Consider the following 24,232-nt stretch of genomic DNA (forward strand, 5'->3'; position numbering starts at 1 on the left):
TGAGGAGGATGGAGAGCGAAGGTGTTCCGTCAAGGACGACATGGAGCTCAGGGAGCTATCGATGAGAAGAGGATGACAGGGAGATGTCGATGAGGAGACGACGGCAGTGGCGAGCGACACCAGATGACGGTGGCCAGTGGCGAGCAACGGCGAGTGAGGTTGGGGCGAGCGGAGGCGGGTGATGTTCTGGCGAGCGACGGCAGACGGTAGTGGGCAGTGGCGAGCTTCGACGGCGGAGGGTCTAGGGGAGACGGGGAATGGGGAATGGGGACTAGGGAGAATGGAGGAGGGGATCTGCGCTCGTTCCTGGTGGTACTGCTAGTCTAGGGTTACTCCACCTCCTCCACTTAGGCTAGGATCAAGGCATCTCTACGTTTGGGCTTTCTAAATTCTAAATGTTGATGAGCTACTCGGGATATTCGGATATTCGGGTACCAGGACTACATGCCTGAAATGCCTAAAATAGTCTCGGGAATTCCAAACACACCTTCCAAAATAGGTTTTCAGGATATACGGGTTCTGGATCGGGAATTTTGGGTTTGGGAGTTAGGATTCGGGTTTTATGTCCGGAGTGATGTTACGACCGGCAACCAACTTATTGCATCTTCTTTTCACTTCATGTATTAATACCTAAAACTAGATGGAGCGAGACAAAAGAACTTAGCAAAACGAGAGCTATGTACGATCGAAGAACCTCGTATGCATGCATGCATGGACTCCACTACTAGATCAGCAGGAATGAGCCAACACTGCCAATGACGCGCTAGCTAGCTAGTCCTAACCGGACGTGCACATGCATGCGGGAAATAGTAGCAAAGACCAAGTGACTACAATGGTACTCCCTCCGTTCGGATTAAATATATGGACGCAAATCGATGTCGTTTTCAGCTAGCATCCTTCACAAAAATAGTTCGGGTCGCGTCAATTAAAATCGTCCAGAGGTAGTACTTGTCTAGTTAAATCTAAAAAGCTTTTAGCTTCTACAAGCTCGAATTCTAGCTTCTTCTTCTAAGATGGACTTTTTCATAAAACAATTGTACTTCAAAAATACATACAAGAGCGGGACACATTACAAAATCCATGGAAAATATATTTCTAGAAACACTAGGAGTCTAAGATTGAATTTAACCCATTAATCGTGGTATCTTAGGTGCAAACTGCCACCGCTAGCATGCTTACGCAAGGAGACAGGAGGGAGAGAGCATTGCCGATCAAGCATGTGGCAAACACTCATGATACGGTGTTTGGCAAGTGTCTAGCTACTCCATCCGTCTTTAAATAAGTGGATGTTTAGCTTCAAAATTTGTCCATAAAAGAGTGTATTTCTATATTTCGAAAGCACTTTATAATGTAGCAAAAATAACTTCTCTCTCATTGCATGGAAATCAAACCCAATAATATTCAGTACATGCTATCTTCACTTTCTACATCTGCTTAGCTTATTGGACGTGAAAGAGTTAAAGAGCAGAGAGATGTTAGTTTGCATCTTTCCGATGCAATTTTCTATGCACTTGGTAATTTGTCTTGAAAAATCCGCACATCCACTTATTTGTGAATAGAGGGAGTATGAAAATTGAAGGGATTGAATAACGGGTCATCATCAAAATGAATGGAGCAAGTCACGGAAAAATGGGAAGCTTGGATGGCTCTGGCATGAATAGATCAAGACGAGATCCAAGCGATTTAATCGGAGCGGGTGTTTCCGTACGTTCGCGCGCTTCGACTTGGAGAAGGGAATGAATAAATTTCTCCTCGAAATAGGCTTCCGTCATATTAATATAGCAACGAACTGATACAAGATAGAGACCACCACTGGGGCAAACAGCATAACAAAGCCCAAAAGAAAACAAAAGAAGAAGAAGAAAGAAAGAAAGGATGACAAAGTCGGATCGACGAAAACGCTGATGAACCGCAACCGCTGCGCCCTCCGGAAGATTCACACCACGAGTCTTGCCCTCCGAAGCGCCGCATACCAAAGCAGCACCTTCAAGAAGGGATGCGACGATGATGACGCTGCTGCCCGGACAAGCCTAGGGTTCCTCCCGGTATGCGGAAGGGAAGTGGGAAGGGGAAAACCCCGACGCCCCTCAAGAAGGAATGGTGGCGCCCGCGAGCGTCACTGCATCGGTGTCGGCCATCCGACGAGGATTTCTCCCGTCCCCCATAGACCCACGGCCCCGGACACTCCGTCAAGCTCCGCCAACCTCGCCGCCCACCAACTTGCGCCACCACAGTCACGCAACCACCAACGCCGTCTCACCGTGGCCCACTGACGAAGACCGACGAAACCGATAGGAGTCACCCCGAGCCGAGGAGAGCCTGGACAGGAGCCACACGCGGGAGGGCGCAACCTCCACCGCCAGATGCGGTGACATACCGGACGCAGCTATAGGAGCAAACCAGGCCCCTCTGGCCCGGCCGAGCCCGACGGGCTCGTGAAGCTCCCGTGGCCGCGCTGCAGTCCACGCGCCGCCGTCCTAGCCACACTCAGCAAGAGACGCACCACCAGCCGCCGGGAGCAGACCTCGGGAAGCCAGACCTGGCCCGCCCTAGGACGGGCCTAGGTCTGGGGCAGGACCGCCGCTGGTGTCCATGCCGCCCCGCCGCCAAGAGGCCGCGTCGTCGCCACCACGTCACCCGGCGCCGCCGCCACCCGGGAGGAGCGCAGCCGCCGCCGGAACCCTGTCCACCGAGAAGCACCGCCGCCAGCATCGAGAGACCCCGCGTCACCCGCCTCGCGTATGCGCGAGACGGAGATTACTTGCCCGGTTTTACTTTGGTTGGATTAATTAATTGAGCCGGTGAAGAGGTTTTTATTCCCCCAAGCTAGCTCCTGCATGCGGTGGCTCGCGGGCGAGATAAAAAAAACCAAACGAAAGGAGGCGATCTAGATAAAAACAAAACAAAACGAAAGGAGCCTAGGTACACTTTTTGATTAATAGTGCGTACGTACATTTGTGGTGCGCAGTATTAATTATTGGTGAAAGAAATTTCCGCAAGTGTTTTTGTACGAGTAGATTTGTTAACTGTTTTTTGTACGAGAAGAGCGAGGCAGAGACACGGAGTAGGAGGAGAGCAGACGGGCTGCTGCTTCCACTGGAAAAAAGAAGAAAAGAAGAAGGATTAATGAGCGGGTGGTGCGTGCGGGAGTCGACGACCGGCCGGGTCGTCAAATCACGTATTCACGCACGGCTGGCATCCGTTAATGAGCGTCCCGTGGTCGTGGGGTAAAAAAAGTTGGGTTGGCTGACTATTCCATTCGCGCGGTCGTGAGTGACGCGTATGGGCGTGATTATGCCCTGCCGGGGTTGACTCGCGCGGTTGGGCCCGCGGAAGGAGTCGACCGACCGACCCAGCTGGGGTCAGCAGCTGGGTGCGAGGCTCGCGCGGGCGCGCGTACGTGCGGATGCGGTTCAGCCCGCGGACCAGGCGGAGCCGTACTTCGCCAACGGCGTCAACCCGGCCTGGCGCCGGACCAGGCGGGCTCCCTCGATCATCTACTGCGACACAGTCATGATCCTTGTGCGTTTCGAACTTTCACCTGAGGCCCCTTGACGTGGGACGCCATCGGAGGTGCTCGAGGTGACCGCATCAGCGGCGACAAGGCAGGCACGGTGGCGAAGTTCACCGGCAGCCTTCAAGGCTACCCCGACAACATCCGGTACGACGGCTGTTAAGAGATCGGTCCACATACGTGTGTATTTGTATCATATGTGCCTTGTATTGTAACCTGCCAAGTATATAAATAGAAGAGGTGGGGAGCACGTTGCTCCATCCACGAAAACCCTAAACGTGTGTTTTAACTTGGTATCAGAGCCTACAGCCGCCGCACGGGTCTCCCTTCTCCCGATCCGATCTCATCGCCGCCGCCCTCTCCGATGGGTTCCTCTAGCGCAGCGATGCAGCTCTCCGTCATCGGACCGGTTGTCTCTCCGCCCGCGCCGACGGCTGCTCCCACGGTTCCCACTGTTGGGATTCGTCTCGATCGCAACAACTTCGCTCTGTGGCGTGCTCTTACGCTCACCAACCTCTCCGGGGCTTCGCTCCATGGTTACCTCGACGGCACGGTGGCGGCGCCAGCCAAGACCATCACCGAGGGCACCGGCGACGCCACTCGGCAGGTTGACAACCCCGCGTATGGTACGTTGTGGACTCAGGACCAGAAGGTGCTGGGCGTGCTCCTCTCCTCCATGACTGAGGAGATCGCGAGCCAGCTCCTCGGCTGCAAGACGGCGGCCGTGGCTTGGACAGCAATCCAAGCCATGTTTTCCGCGCAGAGCCGCGCTGGAGTCAGGCATCTCCGTCGCCAAATTCAGGGACTGCGGAAGGGCGATGCGACCGCAAGCGAGTATATGCACAAGGTGCAGGCTCTGGCTGACGCCATGGCCACCGCTGGGTCTCCTCTTCGTGACGATGAAATCATCGATTGCATGCTTACCGGCCTCGGCTCCGCTTTCAATCCGATCGCGGCGTCCCTGAACATGATCACCAGGGTGGTTACTGCTGCCGAGTTCTATTCCATGGTCCTGAACTACGAGGGCTGCAGCCTGTCACAGCCTGGCTGAGACCGAGGAGTGGGCCTCGTCTCGCCAATGCTGCTGCTCGTGGTGGTGCTCCCTGGCAGCCCCGCGCGCCCTTGCCCGCCTTCTCTGGCGGAGGCTCTCAGCCCGGTTACGGCGGGGGCAACAGCGGCCGTCAGACTTACGGCGGTAACGGTGGAGGCGGCTATGGGTCGCCGGCGGGCGGCCACGCCCAGCCCTACGGACCGCCAGCGGGCGGCAACGGCAACGGTCGCCCAACTGGCGGCAATTACGGTGGTAACGGTGGCGGTGGCAACCGCGGCCAGAACGGAGGACGCCGGCGTCAGCGCCCGCAGTGTCAAATCTGCGGCTATTGGGGGCACAGCGCCGATGACTGTCGGAACCGCTTCAACCCCGACTTCGTGCGCGGCGGCAACCAGCAGCGCACCGGCAACAACCAGACAGCGTGCCGGCAACTCGGCATCGACCAGCTCTCCGCCCTGGATGATGGACACCGGGGCGACGGATCATCTGACAAATGATCTTCAGCGTCTCCACATGCAGGAGCGCTATGGCGGGACGGATCAGGTTCAGGTGGCCAACGGTGCAGGTTTGTCTATTGCCCACATTGGTCACTCTTCTTTAGCCGGTTCACAACTAAAACTGAATAATATCCTTCATGTCCCACATATTAGTCGAATCTTCTCTCTCGTTTATCGCCTTGTCTCTGTGACAATGATGTCTTTGTTGAATTTCACCGATATTTTTTCTGTGTTAAGGACAAGGTCTCCCGGAGAATTCTGCTTCACGGTAGAAGTCATGTCGGACTCTACCCCGTTCCGTTTAGCCGTGCGTCTTCGCCGTCCACTCGTCGTGCTCTTTCTGGTGCCAAGGCTTCATCGTCTCAGTGGCATCAGCGTCTAGGTCATCCCACAAATAATGTCGTTCACACTATTGTTAAGAACCATGATTTATCCTGTACTTCCACTAGTCCTCGTTTGGTTTGTGATGCTTGTCAGTGTGCCAAAAGTCATCAACTATCATATACTTTGTCTCATCGTGTTACCACTATGCCTCTTGAGCTTATACACTCTGATGTTTGGGGTCCTGCTATTGCTTCTTCCGGTGGTTTTAAGTACTATGTTAGCTTTATCGATGACTATTCTCGTTTTTGCTGGATCTATCTCCTTAAACATAAATCTGATGTTGAACGGGTGTTTTATGCTTTTCAGGCTCATGTTGAGCTCCTTTTGAACACCAAAATTAAAGCTGTCCAATCCGACTGGGGCGGTGAATATCATAAACTCCATCAGTATTTTCAGCGCACGGGAGTCTCACACCGTGTCTCCTGCCCTCATACCTCCCAGCAAAACGGTGTCGCTGAACGCAAACACCGTCACTTGGTCGAGACAGGTCTTGCCTTGCTCGCCCACTCCTCTCTCCCTTTACGTTTCTGGGATGAGGCTTTCCTGACGGCTTGCTACTTGATTAATCGCATGCCTACACCCGTTCTTAACAAAGAGACACCACTTTTCCGCCTTCTCAAAATTCAGCCCAATTACGAGTTTCTCCGTATCTTTGGCTGCGCGTGTTGGCCGAGTCTTCGCAAGTATAATGCTCACAAGTTTGAGTTTAGATCCAAGATGTGTGTTTTCTTGGGCTATAGTCCTATGCACAAGGGCTACAAGTGTCTTGATAAATCCACGGGTCATATCTACATCTCCCGTGACGTCGTTTTTGATGAATCCGTGTTTCCGTATGCCACTCCTGGGGTTACGGTTGATATTCCCACTCTTCGTGAAGCTATTAATTTCCCTGTCACTGAACCGGCTACGAGTGATCATGTGCGTCAATATGACCTATCTTACCTGTCCACTAACCTGTCCTCTCCAGCTGTTGATCTTCCTGTGCAGAATACCGCGGTGGTCGACGTCTCTCCTCCGGCTATGGACGTGCATGTGCATGCCCCGGGAACCGCGCCCCACTCGGATGCTGCCACGTCACCGTCGGGTCTTCACGGCGTGGATGTTGCCGCGCCGCCTCCGGGTCACACTGGTACGGATGCGGTCACGTCTTCGGCGTGCCCTCCCTCGTCGCCTGCATCGTTTCCTGCATCGTCTCTCGGATCGCCTGCGTGTGGCGCGCCCACGCCACCGCCTTCAGCTCCATCGCCTGGCGGGCCGTCAGCTGAGCAGCCGGCTCCGGCGGCCTCACAGCCTGGCCATGGCATGGTCACTCGTCTGCGTGACAACACTCGTCGTGAGAAGCACTACACCGACGGCACTGTGCGGTACGATACTCGTCGCCGTGCTCTCTTTGCAGCGCCGGTGTCTCACCATGATGCTCTTCGTGAACCGGCGTGGCGCGCCGCAATGACGGATGAATTCACCGCTCTCGCTCAGACGAAGACCTGGACTCTGGTTCCTCGACCACCTGGCACTAATATTGTTGGCAGCAAGTGGGTGTTCAAAACCAAGCATCGTCCAGATGGTTCAGTTGAGAAGCACAAAGCTCGCCTGGTTGCTCGCGGGTTCACTCAACAGCACGGCATTGACTATGGTGATACTTTCAGTCCTGTTGTCAAACCAGCCACCATTCGCCTAGTTCTCTCTCTAGCTGTTTCTCGAGGCTGGACCCTTCGTCAGGTTGACGTCAGCAATGCTTTTCTCCATGGTTTTCTGACAGAAGATGTCTATATGCAGCAGCCCCCTGGTTTTGAGGATGTCCGTTTTCCCTCTCATGTATGCAAGTTGCAGCGTGCTATCTATGGTCTGAAGCAGTCCCCTCGTGCTTGGTATGCTCGCTTGAGTACTCGCCTTTTTCAGCTGGGGTTTCTTCCTTCCCGGGCTGATACATCCTTGTTCATCTTCAATCAGCGTGGTGTTCAAGTTTTCATGTTGGTTTATGTTGACGACATTGTCATTGCTGGTTCCACTACTGCTGTTGTTGAGGGTCTTGTTCGCTCTCTGTCTGCCACTTTTCCTATCAAGGATCTTGGCGTTCTGGAATATTTCCTTGGATTGGAAGCGTCGTACAATTCAGGGGGCATGACACTTATGCAGCGCAAGTATGCGCTAGACTTGTTGCATCGGGTTAATATGGAGAATTGTAACCCCACTTCCACTCCGATGGTGCCCACTGAGCGGCTTGCTCGAGATAATCGGTGCACTTCTTGGTCCAGAGGATTCTTTCGTATATCGCAGTGTGGTTGGTAGTCTACAGTATTTGACTCTCACACGTCCAGATATATCTTTTGCTGTCAACAAGGTTTGCCAGTTCTTGTCTCAACCCACTGAAGTACATTGGGAGGCTGTAAAACGTATCCTTCGTTATGTCAAGGGAACATTGGATACAGGGCTTCGCATTAGGAGGTCACTGCAGCAGAGTGTTAGTATTTTTACTGATGCAGATTGGGCTGGAGATGTTGATGATCGACGCTCTACGAGTGGTTTTGCAGTGTTCGTGGGTCCGAACCTTATTTCATGGAGTTCGAAGAAGCAGCCCACGGTTTCCAGATCTAGCACTGAGGCAGAGTATAAGGCTCTTGCAAATGGAGCAGCCGAAGCTATGTGGGTTTGTTCATTGCTTCGAGAACTTGGTGTTACCCAGCGGCAAGCTCCGATTTTATGGTGTGATAATTTGGGTGCTACCTACCTAACGGCGAATCCAGTCTTCCATGCTAGGACCAAGCACATTGAGATTGATTTCCATTTTGTGCGAGAGCAGGTGGCTGATGGCGCTCTGGTGGTAAGGTTTATCTCTTCTAATGATCAGCTGGCTGACATCTTCACTAAGCCAGCGGCACGGCAGATGCTAGACCGATTTCGAACCAATCTAAACCTTGTATGTAATAGTAGTTTAGATTGAGGGGGAGTGTTAAGAGATCGGTCCACATACGTGTGTATTTGTATCGTATGTGCCTTGTATTGTAACCTGCCAAGTATATAAATAGAAGAGGTGGGGAGCACGTTGCTCCATCCACGAAAACCCTAAACGTGTGTTTTAACTACGGCGAGGGCCGGTACTGGATCGCCCTCTCAGCGGTATGCACGCACCAACCAGTCCTCCATCTCGTCGAATAATAATCCTTGAAATCTTCGTCGTGTGCCTGAAATCGCCTTGCCGGTCGTCGAATAGGGAAGGACGCTGGAGTGGGACGTGCTGATGAGGTGGCCGTTCGTGCGGAAGCTGGTGTACATGGTGGACACCTACGTGGTTTCGGTGCCGCAGAACCTGAGATACGCGGGGGCTATGAGCGTGACACTGGATGGGGAGCCGGTGACCATGTACACCGACCGGGGGCTCGCGCACGCCACGGGATGGCTCAAGGTCGGGGACTACCTCTACTACGGCTCGCTCGCTAGCTCCTACATCAGCAGGATCGACCTCACCAAATCATCCATCGAAGCCTAAGACGACGACCGTTTCATCGATCGATTATCTCTGCGTTCATGGTTTGTTTGAATGCTGAACCTCGTGGGCTGTTTTCTAAGTAAACAAGTAAACGACGACCCTCTTTCATCGATTATCTCTGTCGTAGCTCTTCTAAAAAAAATAAGCAAACCTACACACGGGAAAGTGTTGTTAATATACATATATATATCCGTAAATAAACTGCCACAACTAATTTGAAATGGAGTGAATACAAAAGGACGTGCCACAACATTTTGTTCTTTTTTTGAGATAACAGACACTTAATCAGCAGGGCGCCTTCAACTAGTCCATTAGTAATGGTAAACTTGTTTCTAGTTGTTTAGAACTGAATTTTTTTTCCATCGGACATAGGAAGATATATGATTCGCCAAAATATTAGTCACTCTAATGCAATCCCGCATGACATTAACCATCGGGCATGAGAAGATTGTATGATTGCAATCTCAGTTTAAATAATGATTCATAGTCGTCTCTATAATGGGTGAACAATTAAAACTTGTTTACACATGCGTTTGAATGGTTGGAGGAGCGGTGGGCTGCTAATCGGCTTCTAGAATAAACTCTATCTTGAAAGAATGAATGACGCCCTCAACAACACAACCTTGAATTGGATGACAGTAGCTTCCTAGAGAGAAAATTGAACGTTGCCCAGATGACCGTTTTATGCCGCTGATCCTGAAATCCACGATACGTAGAGCCTGTATTTTTATGATCTAGCGTTCAGCGTGTAGGAGAGGCAGGTGACTGCAAGATTTGTAGCTTTTTTTTTTTGAACAATGCAAGAGCCTTGCATGTATTAAATTACAAGAGGGAAAAAGACCACAGAAGTGGTTAGAGTATACAGAACGACCAAGCTGTTCACACTGTTGATTGGTGGAGTTGTTGCACATATAACACAAAAAAAATACAAATTTGAGAGATATTTATACAATCTAAAATGGGACAACATAACGTTTGAAACCACAAATATTTGCAATATCTCAATAATAGTCTCAATGGTAACAAATATAGCAAAACATGTCTCATGGCACCTTGCAAGCTCCAAGTGTTTGATGGAACATTATAAGCTCCAAGTGTTTTATGATGTGTCGTCCTCGCTGAAACTCCAAGGTGGGTGTGGTTGCGACGGTGTAGACTAGGCATCGTGGCTGTGCCGACGGTCGGCGAAACGGTGATGAGTTGGATCCTCACCATCCAGCCCATGTCAATGATCTTGCCGTGGGACGGTGGTCAGCTCCTCCTACTCTGATAATGATGGACCTGGTTGAAAGTGCTTGGAGCCCCATGTGTAGTTTTGGTAATTAATGATATGTCTTATGGACTAATGGTTGCATTGAGTTATATTTGTATGATTTGTTCATAGGCAATGCTTAAACCATATGTTGGCTTCAATGTTGCAAGAAGAACAAAATGAAGAAGATCAAGTGACAAATATGTCTTGAAGACGAAGACGAAGTGATCCCTCAAGTTTATCTTCAAGCAATCAACATGATGAACAAAGACAAAAATGATGTGCAAGTTCAAAATGATCTATCTCGAAGAAGTCATGAGCTTGAAGCTTGTCATCAATATGGTGATCGAATATGTGAATACATGAGTTGAGCCTATAGCAAGTATGTCTCAAAGAATAAGATATACATTTTCATATTAAAAACTTTTTCATCACAAACCTCGAGATTGTATCCTTGAAATGGTGGAGTGACCACACCAATTTCTAGCCCCGCATGAGCCTTTTGTCCATGATGGTAAGAGATCAGAAGTTGAACGAGCCTCCAATTTAGCAGATTCAGTGAATTAAGCTAGGAACATCGACCCAAAAAACTTTCAGGAAGAAGCAAACAAAAAAAAGGCTTCCTAGAGCGGCAAAGCTCACAGAGGGGATTTCTTTGGAGGTTAAACAACTGAAGAAGAGATCAGTTTCTAACCTAGTTTGGTGTAGTTGAGGCCTTGAGGGATATTATAGGACATCGACTTTGCACCGATCTGCCTCGAGAGAAAAAAAATAGACTATGCAATAATCTGCCCGTCTGATTTGGAATGACAGTCCCATAAAAAGGATTTAGAAAAGACGCCCCAGGAATTGGCAGATTGTACGGACCGGCTGCTCGTTTAGTATCTACTATGGGCCGTGCCACAGCAGCCTAAAGCGACCTCAAAATGCAATTTGGCTGGTGCTCTCTCGGCGCAACCGTATCAAGAGCAACCTGGTTACATCATTGCCGGTTGGGAACCGACCTCACCTTACGCGTCTCGTGTCCTACTCGGAATCGAGTCCGCCTCGGCCCCTGCAATCCCTGATCTCGACCTGCATATAAAGAACGGCTATTGCTCCGGTGTCCCCCCCCTCTAAACTTTGTTCTATTTAGACGGCTAGGATCTGCTGATACCCCTTCGTGGGTTGACTTAACATGTGTGTTTGGTTCATGGGCAAACATGTACGGGATGGGATGGGATAAAATATGTTTAATTAACGATTAATAGAAAAATATAAATATGCCATTAACACACCGGTTAATATGTAATTAACGGATCATTTTCCCTTTGTGGTGGAGGCCGGACCTAGCGGGCAGCCGCCTACCCGTGCCTAGCAAGGTCACTACCTGCACATACTTAGCGAGGCCGTTTCTTCGACTGGGTGTGGCGCAGACGTAGCAAGCTCGTTGCTCGCCATGCCATGGAGGCCGCCGCCGCCGAGCTAGGGAGCCACGTTGAAAATCAAGCCCGCCGCTTACCGCGCCCTGGAGGCCGCCGATGTCGAGCTGGGGAGCCACGCGGAAAAGCAAGCCCACCGCTCGCCGTGACATGGTGGCCGCTGGTGAGCTGGGGAGTACACATACGACGGTGGCAGGTGTCGGAGTCGCGTCGACGGCCATGGATTCTCAGGCGGCTAGTGAGATTAGTCATGAAATTCACGGATCATATGGTCCAGCCTTTCTCTGAAATATTCGGCTTTTGGGATGGTATCATCCATATTTTCTGGTCATGAACCAAACGCACGTTTACCACATGAACGTCGTTCGCCAAGGGGGGGACACCGGAGCACAGCCCAGAAAGAACTCCACAGGGTTGCCTCAACCCTCATCCCGGTGCTCGTACAGTCGCCAGCACCTTTCGCCCTACGTGCTGAGACCATGAGGCCTGCCGACGATCCACCAGTCAGGACGTTGATCCAGCGGCACAACCCGTGGGACGAGCTGCAGAACTTGGCCCTCGCCATCATCGACCACACCCACGCCGCCGCGCTCGCGATCAGCGGCGGCATGCGCGACGCGGCCAGCGGCATCGTCACGCTCAGCCGTCCCATCGACGCCGCCGACCCGGACTCGCCGGTGCTGACCGTCCACGCGAGCGCCACACACTGCTTCGTCGCCTTCAGCAACACGCGCGGCGACGCGGACGCGTTCGCCAAGTACACCTCCTTGATGGGGAAGAGCAAGCCGACCCACTGCCTCGACCTGGTCACCATTACTATCTCCCCAGGGACGCTCCACCTTGCCCGCACCGGCAGTGGCGCTGTCCGGCGAAAAAACCACGCCAACATCAGGAGCAGCATGGGAGAGCTCGCCATAGTCGACGCCATCGTGTCGCGCCTGGACGCGTTGATAAGGGCGGAGAAGGAGCTGCTCCGCAAGGCGGCCGCGGCTGGATGCGGCTCGTTCCCGAAGATGGCCGAGATCAACGAGGTCTTCAAGGTTCTCCAGGAGATGAGAAGAGAGATGGACCTCGAGGCCGTCATGCACACGAGGTCAAAGAAGCGGCACGTCGTGGAAGAGATTGCCCGAGTGAAGGCCACTGCAACGACGGCTCGGAGTAGCGCCGGCCCGACAGAGCCGCTGACGAAGAGGGTGAGGACGCTGAGGGTCGTCGACCCAAGATCTAGGTCGCGGGTGGAGGTGCTTGAACAAGTTTGTAGGAGTGCAACTTAGGGCAGATGGTCATCATGTTCTGTCGTGCTCGTGCCACTGATGGGCTATACACTTTGACTCTTTTGAGTATTGTCAATTTGTCCTCCAATTTCATTGGCCCTTTGCGATTCTTTATTCAATCGATTGGTGGGATTTGGGAGCAGCCCTAACTATGAGCAGCGAGCTAGCAGCCAGAAATCGATCGATGTCGGTTAACGGTGGTAAGCGGATGTTTCAAGTTTATAACTCGGTTGTTGGTGGTACAGAGTCGTCGCCTCCATTCTACGGCCTGGGCATCTTGACAACGCCAAAGACAAACAAAAGCAGCTTTGAAGAAGCAATGAAGGTTACAAAGGCAAAATCTTTGGCCAAAGATTAAGAAGAAGTTCATTTAATTAGCGGAAAACAAGCCTTTGAAGTCCCAACTGGATGTGGATCATCCTTTAATGGCTCGTTGTTTGTTCACAAGCTCTACTTAAACTTCTGATGAAACCAGTTGTGGCTTTTGGCCACAATACGAGGATGACTCGCTGGACGACCCGCAGGGAGGCGCTATCTCTAGTAAGTTCTAGCTCCTATCTACCTAGAGCAGCGAGGATGATGGTTCGCAGCTGTCTTGGCCTTCATATATGCTATCATCACACAGGAGCGGTGGCTTCGTTCACCATCTACCCACCATGCATGGGACCATAGGTGTCATATCAGGTACCATGGATGTATTAGCAAGTTCGGATGGTGACTCCATATCCGTAACAAGGCTGATAACTTCACATGGAGTCTCGGTGCTGGAGCTGCTGAGGATGAGTTTAAAACTGATTTCCTTTGTGATTTGGTTAATCTGGCAAAGGGTAACCCATACCCTATTCTAATAGGAGGATATTTTAATTTGATTAGATTCCATTATGAAAAAAGTAAAGGTAGATTTGATAATCATTGGCTTTTCTTGTTCAATGTTGTTATTGACAGTTTGAAATTGAGAGAGGTTGCAATGATGCACGACAGTTTACATGAGCAAAGAGTCTTCCTGAACCGACATATGAAAAGCTAGATTGCGTACTGATGGATACAGACAGACTGGGAAGATAAATTTCCCAGGGTATCAGTACGGACTCTAGAAAGTATTGAGGGTCTATTACATCACTCTCATATACCAACTACTGGAACTCCTATACCATCTTGTGCTCTCCAATTCAAGTTTGAAATTGGATGGTTACATCGTGAAGGCTTCCATGATATGGTAAAACAGTATGGGAAAGACCTATTATTGGTCGTATGCCAATTCAGAGGTGGAATAAAAAATTGTGTGCGACACGCAAGCATTTTTCTGGTTGGGCACGGCATACAATAAGTATCCTTAAAAAAGGAAAGCAAAGACTATTGTCCATTATTGATGATCTTGAGGCTTTGGCTCAAGTGAGACCACTATCCATGCAAGAGATTGAGCTCAAGAGCCAGTCAAATGCACATATAGCAACTCTCCTTCGGGAAGAGGAACTCAAGTGGTACCAGAGATCTAAAGCCCAGTTTATTCTAGAAGGAGATCCGAATACATGATACTTCCACAGTGTTGCCAGTGGTAGACACAAGAAGAATCGTATCCATGCTCTTATACAGGACGAGGATGCTTAGTTGGCTTAGTTTCAGACTTTTTTGGTTCCATGGTTGGTTTATGTATCGATATGAGTGATATGTGACATTTTGTACAACATACTTTTGTTTTGACTCGAATCTTTTAATAAAGGCCGTGTGCATCACTATGATGCAGAGGCTGGGGTGATATCCCCTTTTCGATTTTTTTTATTATAAAGACATGTTTGGTGAACCTGAAGAAGGAAACTTCTCCATGGATGAATGCGAATAGATGACATGCCTCCGGTTTCAGAAGAGCAAAATAACCTACTCAATAAGTGCGAAAGGAGATTTTCCAAATGGAACATATCAAGGCACTGGGTCGAGATGGTTTTCCAGCTGAGTTTTATCAAAAAAATTTGGGACATCATTAAAGTTGACTTGCTAGATTTTTTCAGCTCTCTTCATGCTACATAACTAGAACTATTTTGTATAAATCTTACTACCAAAGGTTAATGACGCGGAAATGATCCAACAATATAGACCTATCTGCCTTCTTAATATTTGATTCGAGATTTTCACTAAAGTGGCCACTATTACACTTAACGCGATAGCAGATCATATGTGGTTCGGCCCTCGCAGACCGCTTTCAATCAAGGAAGAAACATCCTGGATGGGGTGGTTACCCTTCACTAAGCGGTGCACGAACTACATGGGAAAAAGGTAAATGGGGTTATTTTGAAATTTGATTTTGAGAAAGCTTATGACAAGTGAAAGAACGTATCTCTTTTAGTAAGTGGTTTTGGTGTTGATGACAGTAATTATATGTGACTAATTTTGTTGTATAAGAATTGAAGGATATAGGGATGATCGTTGTGCCGAAAAGTTGAAGAGCTTGAAGAGTTTATTTCGGGAAATGAAATTATTTTCTTGCTTGGACTTAGTTGGAAGAAAGAATGGAAGAGAGAAAAGAAAGAAGAGAAAGGAAGAAGATAAAGGAAGAAAAGAGAAGAAATGAAGAGAAGAAAAGGAGAGAAAGGGGGGCTACCGCCGGAGGCGCGGGAGGTACCACCAGCCTCCCTATGGCCGGAGCCTCCGGGCTAGGTACCGCCCATGGTACCACTTATGGCCTCTTCCCCACAGAGATGTTCCAGGGAGATAGGGAGGCTCGGCGGTACCCGGGCCGGTACCACGGCCGGAGCCTCCGGCCTCCTCCTCCCAGCCCGCAACTCCATCGCCCAACCTGGTCACGTGGCCGCCTCCGACTCGCGCGCCCCATCGACACCGGCCGGTACTACCGGTCAGGCCCCTCCAACGGCAACTTCCCCTTTAGGGGTATAAATAGAGCGTCTTCTCCAAATGATTCTTCTCCACATTTTTGCTCAAATCTGAGACCACCATTGCTGAGCTCCAAATGCCTAGATCTCTCTACTCCTCCACTCAAACTCCACCATATTTGAGGATTTGCTAGAGATGACCTAGATCTAATCTTCCACGAAAGGGATTTGTGTTCGTCAACATTCTTAGTAGATCTTTGTGATGTGACCTCGAAGCTACTCTTCGTGTAAAGCTTCGTGGTTACATCTTGGGAGCCTGCAATTTGGTTGTGGCTGTGTGCCTCAATCTTTGTGTAAAGGTGCCGGTTGCGACCTCAAGGCAACCACTTAGTGGAGCGTGGGCTAGGCCTTTGTGGCGTTGCTCACAAGAGAATAGGGTGAGCCTTCGTGGCATTGGTTGGCCTTCGTGGCACCACACCCCTCCGAATGTAGACGTACGTCCCTTTACAAGGAAGGAACTACGGGAATCATATCGTCGTCTCTCCGTATGCTCCACCTCAGTTACCTCTATCCTCCCACCGCCTTTACTACTTGTATCTTGTATTGTTGCTTGCTATCTTGTCATATAGGTGAATTCACTTAGTTGCATATCTAGAGAATTTACCTTTGTGTCAATCCTAATTTGAAAAAGAATTGAAATTTGAGATTACACCTATTCACCCCACTCTAGGTGTCATACGATCCTTTCAATTGGTATCAGAGCCTCGGCTCATTTTCGGGCCTTACCGCCTAAGAGAGTATGGCCGAAGAGGGGGAGCCCTCATCCATGGAAGACATCAAGGAATTGAAATCGGCAATCTCCTTGATGAATGACTCTATAAGTGAATTAAGGGAGATGATGATGAGCTTTATTGAAGCCAATAAACCTCCTATCCCTCCTACCACCACTACCGAGGTTGTCACTCCTATTGTTGATAAAACCTCCATTGGTGCCCCTATGGAGGCCGAAACCAAGGACGGAGAGGGTAGTGGCGAGTCTCCTCCCAAGTTAGATCCTAATGCCACCGGAGTGTACTCGACGGTTGCTCCTCCACTCGTGTATTCTCCGGATCCTCCCATGTTGGAGATATGCCCAAGAGGCAATAATAAAGTGGTTATTATATATCTTTGTGTTTATGATAAATGTTTATATACCATGCTATATTTGTATTAACCGAAACATTGATACATGTGTGTTATGTAAACAACAAGGAGTCCCTTGTAAGTCTCTTGTATAACTAGCTTGTTGATTAATAGATGATCATAGTTTCATGATCATGAACATTGGATGTTATTAATAACAATGTTATATCATTATGTGAATGATGTAATGGACACACCCAATTAAACATAGCATAAGATCACGTCATTAAGTTCATTTGCTAAAAGCTTTCGATACATATTTACCTAGTCCTTTCGACCATGAGATCATGTAAATCACTTATGCCGGAAGGGTACTTTGATTACATCAAACGCCACTGCGTAAATGGGTGGTTATAAAGGTGGGATTAGGTATTCGGAAAGTATGAGTTGAGGCATATGGATCAACAGTGGGATTTGTCCATCCCGATGACGAATAGATATACTCTGGGCCCTCTCGGTGGAATGTCGTCTAATTAGCTTGCAAGCATATGAATGGTTCATAAGATACCACATACCACGGTACGCGTTAAGAGTACTTGTCAGGAGACGAGGTTGAACAAGGTATAGAGATACCGATGATCAAACCTCGGACAAGTAAAATATCGCGTGACAAAGGGAATCGGTATCGTATGTAAATGGTTCATTCGATCACTAAGTCATCGTTGAATATGTGGGAGCCATTATGGATCTCCAGATCCCGCTATTGGTTATTGGTCGGAGAGAAGTCTCAACCATGTCTGCATAGTTCGCGAACCGTAGGGTGACACACTTAAGGTTTGATGTCGTTTAAGTAGATATGGAATATGGAATGGAGTTCGAAGTTTTGTTCGGAGTCTCGGATGGGATCCAAGACATCACGAGGAGTTCCGGAATGGTCCGTAGAATAAGATTCATATATAGGAAGTCATTTTATAAGTTTGAAAATGATCCGGTGCATTTATGGAAGGTTCTAGAAGGTTCTAGAAAAGTCCGGAAGAAATCACTATGGAAGGCGGAGTCCCGTAGGGACTCCACTAGCATGGTTGGCCAACCCTAAGGGGGAGGAGTCCCAAGTGGACTCCACCAATGGTGGCCGGCCACCCCCCTCCAAGGAAAGGTGGGAGTCCCACCTTGAGTAGGACTCCCATCTTGAGTAGGATTTGTCCTTATGGCAAGTTTTGGTGTTGGGGTCTTATTCGAAGTCTTGGACTACAACTCTTGGGGGTTCCACCTATATAATGAGGAGCAAGGGGAGGGGGCCGGCCACACCAAGCCACCTTGGCCGCACCCCCTTGAGGTCGGCGCCCCAAACCCTAGCCTCTCCCCAAACCCTAGCCTCTCCTCCTCCACATAATACTCCCGCAACGCATAGGCGAAGCCCTGCCGGAGTTCTCCACCACCACCGCCACCACGCCGTCGTGCTGCCGGGATTCCAAGGAGGATCTACTACTTCTGTTGCCCGCTGAAACGGGGAGGAGGACGTCATCTTCATCAACACCGTACGTGTGACCAAGTACGGAGGTGCTGCCCGATTGTGGCACCGTCAAGATCTTCTACGCGCTTTTGAAAGCGGCAAGTGATCATCTTCTGCAACAACGAGATCTAATCTCGTAGGCTTTGGAAATCTTCAAGGGTTAGTCTCGTGATCCCCTCATTGCTACCGTCTTCTAGATTAGATCTTGGCTTGTGTTTCGTTCTTGCGGTAGGAAATTTTTTGTTTTCTATGCTACGAATCCCATCAGTGGTATCAGAGCCGTGTCTATGCATAGATTGGTTGCAAGAGTAGAACACAATTGTTTTGTGGGCGTTGATGCTTTGTTGTCTTTAGTTCGTGTACTTTGCATCTTTGTGGCATAGTGGGATGAAGCAGCTCAGGCTAACTTTACATGACCGCGTTCATTAGATTTGCTCCACGCTCGATATGCAACTTGTATTGCATAAGTGGCTTTGCGGGTGTCTGTCTCTCCCACTATAGTGAAGATCCAATTTACTCTTACTATTGACAACACTAGTATCACCGTTGTGGTTCATGTTCGTAGGTAGATTGGATCTTACTCGAAAACCCTAAACCACGTAAAATATGCAAACCAAATTAGAACCGTCTAACTTGTTTTTGCAGGGTTTGGTGATGTGATATGGCCATGATGTGATGATGAATATGTATGAGATGATCATTATTGTATTGTGGCAACCGGCAGGAGCCTTATGGTTGTCTTTAAATTTCATGTTGAGTAGTATTTCAAAGAAGTTGTAATAGTTGCTACATGGGAGTACAAACATGAAGACGGCGCCATGGACCTTGACGCTACGCCGACGACGATGGAGATCATGCCCGTTGATGATGGAGATCATGTCCGTGCTTTGGAGATGAAGATCATGTTCGTGCTTTGGAGATGAAGATCAAAGGCGCAAAGACAAAGGGGCCATATCATATCACATATGAACTTCATGTGATGTTAATCCTTTTATGCATCTTATATTGCTTAGATTGCGACGGTAGCATTATAAGATGATCCCTCTCACTAAATATCAAGATAATAAAGTGTTCATCCTTAGTAGCACCGTTGCTAAGACTTGTCATTTCGAAGCATCACGTGATGATCGGGTGTGATAGATTCTACATGTGCATACAACGGGTGCAAGCCATATTTGCACACGCGGATACTAAGGTTGCCTTGACGAGCCTAGCATGTACATACATGGTCTCGGAACACGGAATACTGAAAGGTAGAGCATGAGTCATATGATTGATATGATGAACACTTTGAGTGTTCGCCATTGAAGTTACATCTTGTCTCGTGATGATCAGACTTGGTGTGGTGGATTTGGTTCGTGTGATCACTAAGACAATGTGAGAGATATTGTTTTGAGTGGGAGTTCACCTAGTTTTTAATTTTGTTGAATTAAAATTTGAACTCAATTTGTCATAAACTTAGTCTAAACAATTGCAAATATATGTTGTAGATCATGGTGTCCCCATCAATCAATTTTAACCAGTTCCTAGAGAAAGAAAAGCTTAAAAGTAATGGTAGCAACTTCACCGACTGGTTCCGTCATGTGAGGATCTTCCTCAATGGCGGAAATCTTCTATATGTGCTTGATGCACCGCTAGGTCCCCCACCACTCCCTGTAGTATCCGAGGAAGAAAAGAATGTTTACGAGACTCGGGTGACTCGCTACTCTCAAGTTCAGTGTGCCATTCTGTGCAGCCTAGAGGCAGAGCTCCAAAAGCGTTTTGAGCACCATGATCCATGTGATATGATCAATGAGCTCAAGGTTATCTTTGAAACTCATGCGGCTGTGGAGAGCTATGAGGCCTCGAAACAGTTCTTTGGTTGTATGATGGAAGAGGGCAGCTCCGTTAGTGAGCATGTGTTCGCTATGTCCGGACACGCGAAGAAGCTCAGTGACTTGGGGATAATCATCCCTAACCAGCTGGGTATTCATCGTGTTCTCCAATCACTGCGACCAAGTTACAAGAACTTCGTGATGAATTACAACATGCAGAACATGAATAAGGAGTTACCTGAACTCTTCTCCATGCTAAAATCTGCTGAGATTGAGATACAGAAAGCGCACCAAGTGTTCATGGTCAACAAGACCACCAGTTTCAAGAAACAAGGCAAACCTAAGAAGGGCAACATCAAGAAGGGCGTCAAGAAAGCTGCCGCGCCTCCTGAGAAGTCTAAGGGTGGTCCTAAACCTAATACTGAGTGCTATTACTAAAATTGGAAGGGGCACTGGAAGCGTAATTGCCCCAAGTACTTGGCTGATCTGAAGAGCGGCCTTGTCAAGAAGAAGAAAGGTATATTTGATGTACATGTTATAGATGTCTATCTTACTGGTTCTCGTACTAGTGACTGGGTATTTGATACTGGTTCGGTTGCTCATATTTGTAACTCGAAATAGGAACTACGGAATAAACGAAGCCTAGCGAGGGATGAAGTGACGATGCGAGTTGGAAATGGATCCAAGGTCGATGTGATCGCTGTCGGCACGCTCCCTCTACATCTACCTTCGGGATTAGTTTTTAACCTCAATAATTGTTATTTAGTGCCTGCGCTGAGCATGAACATTATATCTGGATCTTGTTTAATGAAAAACGGTTATTCATTCAAGTATGAGAATAATGGTTGTTCTATTTTTATGAATAATATCTTTTATGGTCATGCGCCTGAGAAGAATGGTTTATTTCTATTAAATCTCGATAGTAGTGATACACATGTTCATAACATTGATGCTAAGCGAATTAAATTGAACGATAATTCTACTTATATGTGGCACTTTCGTCTTGGTCATATTGGAGTGAAACACACGAAGAAACTCCATTCCGATGGACTACTTGAGTCACTTGACTTTGAGTCACTTGATAGATGCGAAGCATGTCTAATGGGGAAAATGACTAAGACTACATTCCCTGGTATTATGGAGCGAGCTACAGACTTATTGGAAATCATACATACCGATGTGTGCGGACCAATGAGTGTAGCCTCACGCGGTGGTTATCGTTATGTTCTAACCTTCACAGATGATCTAAGTAGATATGGGTATATCTATTTCATGAAACATAAACCCGAAACTTTCCAGAAGTTTAAGGTATTCCAAAGTGAAGTAGAAAATTAACGTAACAAGAAGATCAAGTTTCTACGTTCTGATCGCGGAGGCGAATATCTGAGTTATGAGTTTGGCATGCATTTAAAGAAATGCGTAATACTTTCACAGTTGACACCGCCGGGAACACCACAGCGCAATGGTGTGTCCGAACGTCGTAATATCGAACTCTCTTAGATATGGTTCGTTCTATGATGTCTCTTACTGATTTGCCGTTATCATTTTGGGGTTATGCATTAGAGATAACTGCATTCACTTTAAATAGGGCACCATCTAAATCCATTGCAACGACACCGTATGAATTGTGGTTTAATAAGAAACCTAAGTTGTCGTTCCTTAAAGTTTGGGGTTGCGAAGCCTATGTAAAAAAGATACAACCGGACAAGCTAGAACCCAAAGCGGAGAAATGTGTCTTCATAGGATACCCTAAGGAAACTATTGGGTATACTTTCTATCACAGATCCGAAGGCAAAATCTTTGTTGCTAAGAACGGAACCTTTCTTGAGAAAGAGTTTCTCACTAAAGAAGTGACTGGAAGAAAAGTAGAACTCGACGAGGTTACTGAACCTTCTCTCGTTGATCAGAGTAGCGTAGTACCGGAAGATGTTCCTATGCCGCCTGCACCGATAACAGAGGAAGCTAATGATAATGATCATGAAACTTCGAACGAGGTATCTACTGAACCTCGCAGATCGACAAGGGAGTGTACCACTCCTGATTGGTATGATCCTTGTCTAAATGTCATGATTGTGGACAACAATGATGAGGACCCTGCGACGTATGAAGAAGCGATGATGAGCCCAGATTCCAACAAATGGAAAGAAGCCATGAAATCCGAAATGGAATCCATGTATGATAACAAAGTGTGGACTTTGGTAGACTTACCTGATAGCCATAAGGCTGACGAGAATAAATGGATCTTCAAGAGAAAAACAGATGCTGATGGTAATGTTACTATCTATAAAGCTCGACTTGTCGCAAAGGGTTTCCGACAAATTCAAGGTGTTGACTACGATGAGACTTTCTCACCTGTAGCGAAGCTAAAGTCTGTGAGGATTTTGTTAGCAATAGCAGCATTTTTCGATTATGAGATTTGGCAGATGAATGTCAAAACGGCGTTCCTTAATGGTGACATTGAGGAAGAGTTGTATATGGTACAACCCAAAGGTTTTGTCGATCCTAAACATGCTGACAAGGTATGCAAACTTCAGCATTCCATTTATGGACTGAAGCAAGCATCTAGGAGTTGGAACTGACGCTTTGATAAGGTGATCAAAGACTTCGGGTTTATACAGTGTCATGGAGAGGTCTGTATTTACAAGAAAGTGAGTGGGAGCTCTGTAGCATTCCTGATATTATATGTAGATGACATATTATTGATTGGGAATGATATAGAACTATTAAGCAGTGTAAAAGGTTATTTGAATAAGTGTTTTTCAATGAAGGACCTTGGTGAAGCAGCATACATTTTAGGCATCAAGATTTATAGAGATAGATCAAGACGCCTAATAGGGCTTTCACATAGTACATACCTGGACAAGATTCTAAAGAAGTTTAGAATGGATGAAAGTAAGAAAGGGTTCTTACCGATGTTGCCAGGTAAGGTCTTGAGTAAGACTCAAGGTTCGGCTACGGCAGAAGAAAGAGAGAGAGGATGAATCAGATCCCCTATGCCTCGGCAGTAGGCTCTATCATGTATTCCATGCTGTGTACTAGATCGGATATAGCACATGTTGTTAGTTTGACTAGCAGATATCAAAGTGATCCAGGAATGGAACACTGGACAGCGGTCAAGAATATCCTGAAGTACTTGAAAAGAACTAAGGATATGTTTCTTTGTTATGGCGGTGACCAAGAGCTCGTTGTAACCAGTTACACCGATGCAAGTTGGAACACTGATCCTGATGACTCTAAGTCTCAGTCTGGGTACGTGTTTATATTGAATGGTGCTGCAGTAAGCTGGTGCAGCTCCAAGCAGTGCACGGTGGCGAAGTCTTCAACAGAATCGGAATACATAGCGGCTTCGGAGGCTTCATCGGAAGCGGTATGGATGAAGAGGTTCATTGTTGAGCTTGGTGTGGTTCCTAGTGCATTGGACCCACTAGTCATCTATTGTGACAACATGGGTGCCATCGCCAATGCACAAGAACCAAGGTCACACAAGAAGCTGAAGCATATCAAGCTGCGCTTTCATTCGATTCGCGAGTACATCGAAGATGGAGAAGTAAAGATTTTCAAAGTACACACTGATCTGAATGTGGCAGATCCTTTGACTAAAGCTCTCCCTAGGGCAAAGCATGACCAACACCAGAATGCCATTGGTGTTAGGAACCTTACAATGTAATCTAGATTATTGATTCTAGTGCAAGTGGGAGAATGTTGGAGATATGCCCAAGAGGCAATAATAAAGCGGTTATTATATATCTTTGTGTTTATGATAAATGTTTATATACCATGCTATAATTGTATTAACCGAAACATTGATACATGTGTGTTATGTAAACAACAAGGAGTCCATAGTAAGCCTCTTGTATAACTAGCTTGTTGATTAACAGATGATCATAGTTTCATGATCATGAACATTGGATGTTATTAATAACAAGGTTATATCATTATGTGAATGATGTAATGGACACACCCAATTAAGCGTAGCATAAGATCACATCATTAAGTTCATTTGCTATAAGCTTTCGATACATAGTTACCTAGTCCTTTCGGCCATGAGATCATGTAAATCACTTATGCCGGAAGGGTA

General features: G+C 47.7%; 1 protein-coding gene across 1 annotated transcript; it reads left to right on the top strand.

Moving 5' to 3' along the window:
- The first annotated feature begins 3,575 nt into the window (after positions 1–3,575).
- LOC139832761 (protein STRICTOSIDINE SYNTHASE-LIKE 4-like) lies at positions 3,576–9,002 on the top strand. Its single transcript, XM_071822610.1, has 3 exons — positions 3,576–3,666; positions 8,529–8,563; positions 8,658–9,002. Exon 3 carries the CDS (start codon positions 8,685–8,687, stop codon positions 8,931–8,933), a length of 249 nt encoding a protein of 82 aa, XP_071678711.1. The 5' UTR covers positions 3,576–3,666; positions 8,529–8,563; positions 8,658–8,684; the 3' UTR covers positions 8,934–9,002.
- Positions 9,003–24,232: the final 15,230 nt, after the last annotated feature.

Source organism: Lolium perenne, chromosome 1 (genome assembly GCF_019359855.2).
Source record: "Lolium perenne isolate Kyuss_39 chromosome 1, Kyuss_2.0, whole genome shotgun sequence".
Lineage (NCBI taxonomy): Eukaryota > Viridiplantae > Streptophyta > Magnoliopsida > Poales > Poaceae > Lolium > Lolium perenne.